This window comes from Seriola lalandi, unplaced genomic scaffold (genome assembly GCF_002814215.2).
Source record: "Seriola lalandi dorsalis isolate HSWRI2012SDOR001 ecotype SW California unplaced genomic scaffold, Sedor1 jcf7180002052119, whole genome shotgun sequence".
NCBI lineage: Eukaryota > Metazoa > Chordata > Actinopteri > Carangiformes > Carangidae > Seriola > Seriola lalandi.
In genome coordinates this window covers 251,923-262,178 of record NW_019522672.1, presented here as the reverse complement: position 1 = coordinate 262,178, position 10,256 = coordinate 251,923, and the positions used below count along the sequence as shown (strand labels likewise).

The following is a 10,256-nucleotide window of genomic DNA, read 5'->3' as shown; positions in this document are numbered from 1 at the left end:
TCATTACACCATCGCTTCGTCTTTTGACAGTACGTTCTTTTAAAGCTGCACCTCGGGATTAAAGCCGAAGAATGAAGTAATCTCTATTTCTAAGAACAAAATTAAAAATCCTGAAAGGTTAAAACTCATGTGGTTATTAAGATCTAAGACTCTGTTTTCAGCTTGTGTGTTTCCGGAAAAAAACAACCTCTTAACCCCTCCCACCTGCTCTGTTTACACAATAAACTGAAATCAACCCCCACTTTAATGTCTTCCTGTCTGACTCACTCCTTCTCCCTCCTCTTACCTTCCATTCCACCTTCCTCCTTCACACTATTAATCCCTCCTCCCACCTTCAGTCTTAATTTACTTACTTTATTTATTAAGCCACCATTTCTCCCTGCGTCATCTTTACTTTCAACATTTGGAAAATTCATCTGCCTGTTTATCGTGGTCAAAGAAACGTGAAGGTGTTTCGACCATCTCATCGTTCACGCACAAAGGAAAATGGCCGCAGTGTGAATATGGTCTATTTGAAAACAGATTATTTTGAAAATCATTTTATTGCTCTTGATTTAACTAATTGCTCCCCCTAGGAGAAACGTTAAGTCTTTAAAATAAAAAATAAGTCGCCGACATGCCACTTCCCCTCCAGCCTCACCCTGCAGTAGAGCGACGAGGAGGCACAGCCCTCGCTGCTCTCCTCCGTGCTGCTGGTTCCCACAGTGGGGCTGAGCATAACGTTGGCCAGCTGCGGGCGGAGGAGGGCCACGTGCATGGCCGTGTCCCCGTCCTCGTCCTCCATGTTGACATCGGCGCCCTCGGCAACCAGCAGCTGCACCAGGTCGGTGTGGCCCTGCGTGACCGCCAGCTGCAGCGGCGTCTGGTTGCGGTTGTTGCGGATGTTGATGTCGCAGCGACCCTGTGGAGGAGGAGGTAGGAGAAAAATAACATTTAAATTCCCCACCAGAAAATTAAAAGTCGCATTAAATGATAAAATTAAATGTGTAAAAAAATGGTGGTTGAATACTCCTGTTGTGTTTTAATTTAAAAATAAAGAACTATGATGGAGAAAGAGAAGACACCTCACCTCCTTGATGAGGATCTCGGCGACGTCTCTGTGGTTGTTGAGGGCGGCCAGATGCACCGCGGAGAAGCCGTCTTCCTTCTTAACGTCCACCAGCTGCCGTGCTCGACCCAGGATCTTCTCTGTGGCCCTGCGGCCGGGACAAACAACACGAGACTCAGTTAGCACAACAGCCCTCACAGCTTCGATTAAGAACACTTAATATAATGTGTAATAGCTGCTCCGCTGCTTTTTATTGTCTCACACACTTGAACTAATTGCAGGCTGCTGCAGCATGAACGCAACGTGAACCTGTCGGAGTATGAGGCTCATCCTGGGTCACGCTGCACTCGACAGAGACGCAGCTGTCGACTGTTAATAAGACAGGAAAACACTGAGGCACCACAGGCAGCCGGTCTGCACTAAATATAGTCAAGTGACCTCCTGATGTGGCTGCAGCTCTGCCCTTCCCACAGCGTGGCATCTAAACTGTTGCTTTAAACCTTAAAGCTGACCGTCATATTCAGTGTTTACTACAGAGTAATAAGACAACGTCTGACACGACTGAGGACATTAAACGCATCATCTGTCAAGGTCATAAATGTGAACTATGTTCTTTGGCTTCCATTTAGTTTTCTGGGTCACAGCCTGTTTGTCTTCAACGTGAGGTCGACATAGTTCAGCTGCAGATCATTATTTGGTGTGAGACTATTAGAACTTTTTTTTATTGTGACTCATACAGCGGGACGGCGCTGCAGAGCCGGGCCGGGCTGCACCGTTGCCTCGTCCTCTGCTCTGCAGCCGAGTTTGCTTCATGACGTGTGAAATTGAAGCTGACAGCGTTGGTAGGCGCCCAGGACGCCGGGCTCCGCCGCCATGGAGGCTTCAGTGTGACATGACCCTAACTTTCTGTGGATTTTAACGTGCGCTCGGCAGGATTGTAACGTGTGTGAACCCTGCTGTCGCTCAAGTTGATAGATGATGCTGTGTTTTCAACAGGAAGCAGACGGATGATGGACAGCACACTGACGGAGGCTTATTGTTCCCTGCTTTACATTCACTGCTCGACTCGGTCACCGCACAGACGGACAGCTCAGGATGTAAACAGGATGCACAACCGATGAGTTACCAATAAATATGATATCAATCTAAGATAGATCATAGCCCATCCAGCCATAAAAAGCTTATTACTGCACAACAGAACACGATCATAACAGCAATAAACAATCAACACATACAACAGGGAGCAAAGAATGTCCAGAGAACAGGAAGGACTCAGACTTCAGCAAAGTTTACAGCTGGGGAACAAATGAGCAACAGAAAACATGTCATTTAAAAAGAATTTGATGATGATGATGATTAATTAATAATTCTTAATAATTGATAATATTAATAAATCTCTTTATCTAGGACCAACTTGGAACCATCCTTCTTCCAGCTACTAAAAATATAATGTAATTATTTTTCTAATATTTTCATTTTTCTTATTTTTTAGATTTATTTGCTTTTCATTCTCTTACTATTGTCATGCATTTATTGCTACAGCGTGTTTACAGTATTTATATGTGTTTGAATGTATTGATTGTATTGATTTGTCTTCTGCACATCATTGACCAAATTATTAGATAATATGCTTTAGGGAAGATACGTACATCACAGGTGTGAATATGTATCTACCTTTTATGTTAATATGTTGTAATAAATAAATAAACAAATAAACAAATAAATAAAACAAATCTCTACCTGAATTGTTCGGCTTTGAAATCCTGCTTTCTTAAGACACCGCCGTTGTTTATAAAAAATATTTTATAAATGAACTATCAATCCATCAATAAATACTTCAGCTTTAAAAATGAACTTACAAAAACAGCACAAAACACTCAATAAATACATTTATTAATTCATGAATAAATAATTGAAAGTGAAAAACCAGAATTGAAAAGGCATTTTAACTGCTTTTCCTCTTCCTGTTAGCTAATCAATTAGCTTAGTCATTTAGCCTTTCTATGACACTCTGGGCCTTCAGTGCTGGTAAGACCCGATACGACTGGTTAGCTCTCCAACCAATCAGGGAGCTTGTTCCACCTCATGACCCATGAATCCAATTGAGATTGTTATAATTGGAGAAGCTAAATGACTAAGCTAATCAATTAGCTAACAGGAAAAGGAAAAGCAGCTGGAAAAGGGAAATGGAAATTCCCCTTTCAAAACTGCCTTTTCAAATAGTTTGTAAAATTCTATTATTTAATTAGAATGAATAAATGTATTTATAAATGGTTTATTTATGCTGTTTCTGTAATCCGTTTTCTTAAATCTAATGTATTTATATTAATGGATTAATCATTCATTTATAATACACTTTACAATTCCTATTTTTAATGCCTATTAAAATATAAAACTGACATCCCTGGTCCTCCATATTTCCCTCACTGAGGAAACAAGAGCTCAGTTAAAACACTTAATCTGTGACTTCAAGGATCCGTCTGGAAGCTTGAGTTCAGTCTGTTTACGACCTCAGACACATCACGACAAAATCATGGACTCCACTCTCCTGAATGGTGCATCTCATCTCTACTGTGTCACACTGTGCGAACGCTCTCAGCTCTCGTGGAAGGAACATGAGACATGCAATTATTTTTGAGCAGGGAACAGGGACAGTTTTAATGCAGCTTTAATTATGATAACTTACAAATTAGCGCGTTTACAGGCTCATTAAAAGCACATTGCAGAAACATTTTAACGTTTTCTTTTTTTTTTTAACGTGTGGTCACGTGTGGTCGGGATCTCCTCTGGGTGTGTTATTAAGGATGAAGGCTGTTAAGGAGACGCTGAGTTGGAGGTCATTGGTACCTGCAATGCAGCTGCGTGTGTGTGTGTGTGTGTGTGTGTGTGTGTGTGTGTGTGTGTGTGTGGTGGAGGTATTGATAGGAGGAAATACTGTCCCTGCTCCAGAGCGCCTTCGTTAGCTTAAAGCGCTCGCCCTCGCTGCTCTGAAGGAGTCTCTCACATTAGATAACAGCCGTGTCAGTTGTGTCACTTCTGTACCCACAATGCCTCACTCCTCTGTATCATTTCCATAATCGTTACTCCTGTGTGTTCATGAATATTCAGACGTTTTTAGGCAGTTTTTGTACAAACTCGCCTTCACACACACAACAACCAGAGGGCATCTTGGGAAAGCTGCTGGTAATGACTTTTCTGGAGGCTGAAGTCATCTTTGGTTATTTTCGGGGGGTTTACATCACACTTGTTTTTAACTTGACTCTTTGGTAAAAGCAGAAGGAATGTACCATGACCAGTACAAATTCTGGAAAATGAAAAAAGGAATGAAAAGAAAGGATTCTGATGAACAATCAGTGTGTTCTGAATTATATCTCAGTTTACGCTGAACGACAGGAGAATCAGAAGAAGAGAAGAAATAGTTGGGAACAAAAGCGACCGGGTGAAAGAGAGGAGAAAACAAAGAAGCTACGAGGAGCGCTCGTTCTTCTCCAGTAAATACAGTAAACAGACCGACCATCCTGTACATCCATTTACTTCTTCTGCCCCCCCAAATAAAAAATCTGGCCTCTTGCCTCGTCTCATTTCTTTCCCAGGACTGTTTGTGAACTTGGCCTCTAGCCCTCTTTTTCCATTTCCTCACAATAAATAAATACTCTAATAAACAAAACATTCTCCTCTTTCTGTCACTAAAAAACAACTGAGGGTCCCAGCGGCTCGGAGGGGACTCCACACAGAGAACCATATATACTTTTATGCATGGTTCATCAATTTAACAAACAGAGGAAACAAAACAGAGGTTACAAGTCAGATTTCTGTGATAATAAAAACCCATTAAAATAATATTAATCTTTAATTCACTCCACAATGTTTAAAGTCAAACTCAATCTGATTCAAACTGGAGGTTAAAATTTGCATTAAAGCCAAAACAAAGTGGGAGAACATACAGAGAAGGTGCTGCAGCAGGACTGTGTCAGTGTGCTGTACGCCTGCACGGTGATATATGAATGAACTGCTGATCCTTGAACACTGTAAATCCTGTGTCTCTAGTTTTTGGCGCAGCGGCTGATGTCAGGCTAAATGAATGCCAGGGAGCGCGGCCCCCGAAAAACTCCCAGCGCTGCACATATGACACTTGCCAGAACAGATCGGACGTTTTATTAAATGACCGTCTGCCGCAGCGTCTTTCCTCTCTCGCTTGCTCCGTCGACATTCATCCACATGTTACGCTCGTGTTCGGGGGCGTCCCGACCTCAGATTATTTATTTTTTTGTGGGAGGGTTTCTCAGACGTGGGGTGGGTGAGGGGGAGACTGATGAAGGGAATGTGGGTCACTGGAAGGTGAAGTCGGGAGGTCAGACATTAACACTTCAAAGCTTTCCTTTGATGAGGAAAACGGACTGATGTGTGCTCAGTTTTAGTTTAGTACTTGACTGATGGCATAAGAAGATGATGGAGAGACTGTGGTAATCTACTCACAGCCTGAAAATCTTTACTGATGACAATAACAGAGAACTCACTCTTTGGAATAATAATCTCTAATTGAACTACCGTAATTGTGTGGCATCGCTTAAGGGAGGGGGATTTTTCTTCTTTTGTTTTTTTGGTGAAGCTGGTGTTTTTCATTCTTGCTTCCTCTCCTTTATGGCACCTCTTTAAAAAAGGAGCCGGGGACAATTTTCCATTACATGGTTTTGTTATAATTTGGGATGGAAAGTTCAGATGAGGTTGTAAAAGCCCTGGAGCAAAGAAGCAGGAACCTCACCACGGTCAGGAAGACTCAGTACACTGTAAAAAATATCAAGTCACACTCAATATTTGATTCATTTTCACACAAAGGTGGAAAAAAAAAGATATTTTCTTTATGTCAGTACAGTCATCTATCAAACGTTCAAGTCTGTCGGCGTGAAAAATAACAATTTATGTGTAAATAATGTGAATAAATCTCCTGTTAAGGTGGTTTATGAGGCTCTACACAGTAATGAATGAAATCTACCGCTGAAAACGTTGGGAAATTAATATTCTAAATTGTATAAATGATGCACAACCGAAATAGTCTTTGATTATCATCTGTGACAGATTGCACAACTGTAGAGAAAGGTTTAAAGTAGAGGGTGACTGAGATTAATGACAGTATAATACATTATATAATTTGTATTGCAGTAATATATCACATTTATGTTTTAAATTTTTCAATAGCATCATTTTAATAATAATAATAATAATAATAAGCTGTAGAGCACTTTTAATACGAGAGATGTAACTCAAAGTGCTTTACAATAAAAACATGAACTAGTAAAGTAAAATAAAGAACAATAGAAGGACAATGATTTTAAAATAGATTCAGACTTCTACTGAGAACTGTGCTCAGTTCTAAAAGAGGAAACCACTGTACGGAGGTAGATTTGTGTCGACAATCCATGTGTAAATGTGTGATTGGCTGCCGATGAGGCCACTTTCTGCTTTTCAAAGTAAGAGCACGCAGTCTTTTATGACGCCATGACACAGTGACACAACCTGAGTACTGTCGGTCTGCCACACTGTTTAGAGTTTGTTTGGATCTCTGTCCTCTGTTGAATCCCACATATGCATCACTTATAACCAGACTAAATATGGTTTGTGGAGAATTTGGAGGACGAGTTGACGTGCAGGAGTAAACGTTGCTGCCTTTTTTCGCCTGATATCGACTGCGAGGCGGCTGACAGAGGCGCAGGCTGTGTGGGAGATGAGCTCTGTATTTGTAACGGATAGCGCTGAGAGTTGACCTTTGACTCCTCATCTGAACACACGGGGAGAGATTCCCACACACACGCCCATAGACACATGAGAATGACCGAGCTGAGGAAAAGGAGCGGACATGAGAACTGGATTTTGTCCTCTATTGACACATAGTTGGATTTATTTGGTGAACACACACTTGATGACAAACTAGATTTGGGGAATGCACACCTGGAAACTGTGGCATTGTCCATAGAGAGTGTCATTAGGTAATCATTACCATTAACTCAAACTAATGCTGCTTTGTTCTCACTACGACCCTTTTGACCACATTTTCCATTATTGTCATTATTTACAATCACTCATTATGGTAAGTCGAATGTGAAAGGCCGAATGTTTGCAAACCACCTACAATGAAAACCAAGTGTTTAACCTTGTTATCATGATATTTTTATATAATACAGACACATGATGAGTGAAATAATCATCAACACCATGACTGAGTGTTTCCACCTTGAACTGCAGTGAACCAATGACAGACTCATAAACACAGATTCAGACAGCCAGGGTTTCATACGTCACAAACCCAGGAACCAATCCTGTCAACTTGTGGGGATGGGGGGCAGGGCTAAATAAACCTGACACCGTGTCAGTACAGAGAGAGAGCGAGAGAGAGAGTTAGCATTTGCACAACCGCTAACACCGTGTTAGCCACTGCCAGTTACAAACCCTGCGCCAACCATTCTGAAAAGATGCTAACTATGCTAACAGTTCTGACCCGTCTGCTAGTCTCTGGTTCTGGTCTCAGACTCCTCCTCTGAGTCTGGGTCTGACTGAGGCTCAAACATGTGGCTGAGTCTCTCTGATGTTTCCTCCTCTCACCATCTTTATACTCTCTGCTCTTTCACCTGTCCACCTGGAGCCAGCAGGTGGTGGGCGGGACTCAAGGCTCAATCAGGAAGTGAGAGGAGATGACCTCACACAGTTTTTGATTTTTTGTTAAAGTAAATATTAATCATTTTTACTAAGTTTAAAACGTGTCTGGAGAGAAACTTTAAGCCTTTGTAAAAGTTCAATAATCCCACTCAGAAATGTTTTTATACAGTTCATGATTTCTACTCACAGTTTGTTTCCTTTGAGGGCGGCGTGGTGCAGCAGGTTGAAGCCTCTGTGGTTCTGCTGAGTGAAGTCAATGTTGGGCACCACAACCAGGATCTCGATGATATTGCGGAAATCTTTAGCGATGGCGTCATGGAGAGGCGTGTCCCCGTATGAATCCTGAGTGGGGGAGAAAGAAAACAAAGATGAACATGCAGCACAGTGAGCGAGGTTGTTCCATGCGTTCAGATTGGTGCTACAGGTTTTTATTTTCTTGTGAAATGTTCAAAACAGCATCATTAACCATTGAATCTCTACACTAGAATATCTTTATATCACAAAGGTGTTGATCTGTAAACTTAACATGATTTTATCCACTACAGTTTGTTGTAATCCTGTTTTTTTTTTTATTAGAACATGCTCTTAATCATTTTGTCTCTAGTCAAATAAATAAAAAAACAACACACACAAACAGTCCACATTTGCCGCACACAAAACAAACTCCGGTCTGGCGTGTTTTTGGCCGAGCAGTCTCACTGCTCAAGCAGAACAAAATGAGTTAGCTAGTGGATTCTGGGGCTGGTTGCAGGCAAGTTAGACCGTCTGAAAAATGCCCTTAAAGGAGAAACTAAACTGCCTTAATGAGGCTGAGGGCCGGAGTGAAGCAGGGCCACAGTCGAACACCAGGACAAGTTTGAATGTGTGTGTTTACAGCTGAGTGAAAGGGCAGTGTGTGTGTGTCTGTGTGTGTGTGTGTGTGTGTGTGTGTGTGTTTGTTGTGATATGTGCCAGAGAGGTTTGGCTTATTGCTGCCCAGATGTTCAGTCAGTGGTTAAACCTCAGTCAGTGGCTACATGTTGGACATGAACTCACTCTGTAATCAGTCCTGTTGGCCTGAGACGAGTATTTCATGTTTTTACTGAGGATGTTTCCTTAGAAATATATTTAAAAAATACACGTTTCGGACAAAATAAGGATAAAACTAGAGTGTAGTGGTACAGTGTGTATATTAGACAGATAGATAGATAGATAGATAGATAGATAGATAGATAGATAGATAGATAGATAGATAGATAGATAGATAGATAGATAGATAGATAGATAGATACTTTATTTATCCCCTAGGGGAAATTCATGATATATTTATAAGGTGAATTCTTTTATATGGCATAACATATTTGTATGGGCTACACATATATTTCAAATATATTTCAATCCAATATCTAATAGGTTCTATATATAATTTTTTACATATGTGCTTTTATTTCCATATATGACATTGTGATCCATGGATTAAAATCACAGGTGTAGGTGAGAGCATGAACTGACTCTCTCTTATCACAGCTGGCTAATCATTTCATGTTTACAAAGTCTAACTCTGCTGTTCGCTACTAAACCTGGCACAGAGCTGGTTCCCACTTGTTCTTTATGCCACAGTGCAGAATCAAAGAAGACGGACAATAAGGAGTGAATGTGAATCAGTCATTAACAGTGGAGGTCCTCTCACCTGGAGATTGACATCAGCCGAGTGTTCGGTCAGTACTCGCACCACGTCAGTGAAGCCCTTGTTGACAGCGATGTGGAGCGCCGTGCACATGGAGTTGTTCAGGAGGTTGACATTCGCCCCCTTGCTCAACAGCAGCCGTGCGATCTCTGCCTGATTGCTAAACGGTGGAGACGGCACAAACAGAGAGAGATTAATCCTTTCCTGTGCTTCGTTTGATGTTGATTGATTCCACCTGTGTTTTGAATTAAGCTAATTCAAACCAGTGTATGAAATCTCACATGAAAGCCCACTGGGAAGCTACACACAGCTCCAGGGTTGCGTGATAACTTAAACCGCTGCAGCAGGATATCAGCAACACAAAGTTATTATTCTTATTCTTATTATTATTATTATTGTCAAAAGCTGGACTTCCTGAGCGTGTGTTAATGTGGTTAAGAGGAGGAGATGAGGCCGGCTGATTAGGCAACACTTTAATGCCGTCACTGCTGTGAATGGATTATCACATTACATGGGAAGAGACAGGCCGGAGCTCTGCTGTACATCTGTCAGACCAGGTTTCTAGAGCTGCACCTGACTGTGAACTCAAGCACTGTGAGTGTGTGTGAGAGAGAGAGAGAGAGAGTCACCTTTGTATTTTGAAATCTGTGTATGTATGCAAGAAAACTGAGAGTGTGTGTGTGCTCACCCGAAGGCAGTGTAGTGTAATGCTGTGTCTCCGTCTTCATCCTTGACCTCGATGGAGCTGTTGGCCTGAAGCAGGGCCTTCACCACCTCCATGTGGCCCTGGTGAGCGGCCACCTGCAGCGCCGTCTTGCCCTGGTTCTTTATATCCACCTGCCAGGAACCAAAGAACGGTTGAAGATTCATCACAAAACAGCGGAGGCCTGG

General features: G+C 41.8%; 1 protein-coding gene across 7 annotated transcripts in view; it reads right to left on the bottom strand.

The window, feature by feature from the left end:
* mib2 (MIB E3 ubiquitin protein ligase 2) overlaps window positions 1–10,256 on the bottom strand; it is a 49,150-nt gene that overhangs the window by 6,042 nt on the left and 32,852 nt on the right. For all 7 annotated transcript variants that reach the window (XM_087172191.1, XM_023399774.2, XM_023399777.2 and 4 more), the window contains 5 exons: window positions 10,054–10,202; window positions 9,369–9,525; window positions 7,887–8,041; window positions 1,070–1,196; window positions 641–901 (listed from right to left, as the gene is read on the bottom strand). In XM_087172191.1, the coding sequence (XP_087028317.1) occupies window positions 641–901; window positions 1,070–1,196; window positions 7,887–8,041; window positions 9,369–9,525; window positions 10,054–10,202 (849 nt within the window). The remainder of the gene's footprint in view (window positions 1–640; window positions 902–1,069; window positions 1,197–7,886; window positions 8,042–9,368; window positions 9,526–10,053; window positions 10,203–10,256) is intronic.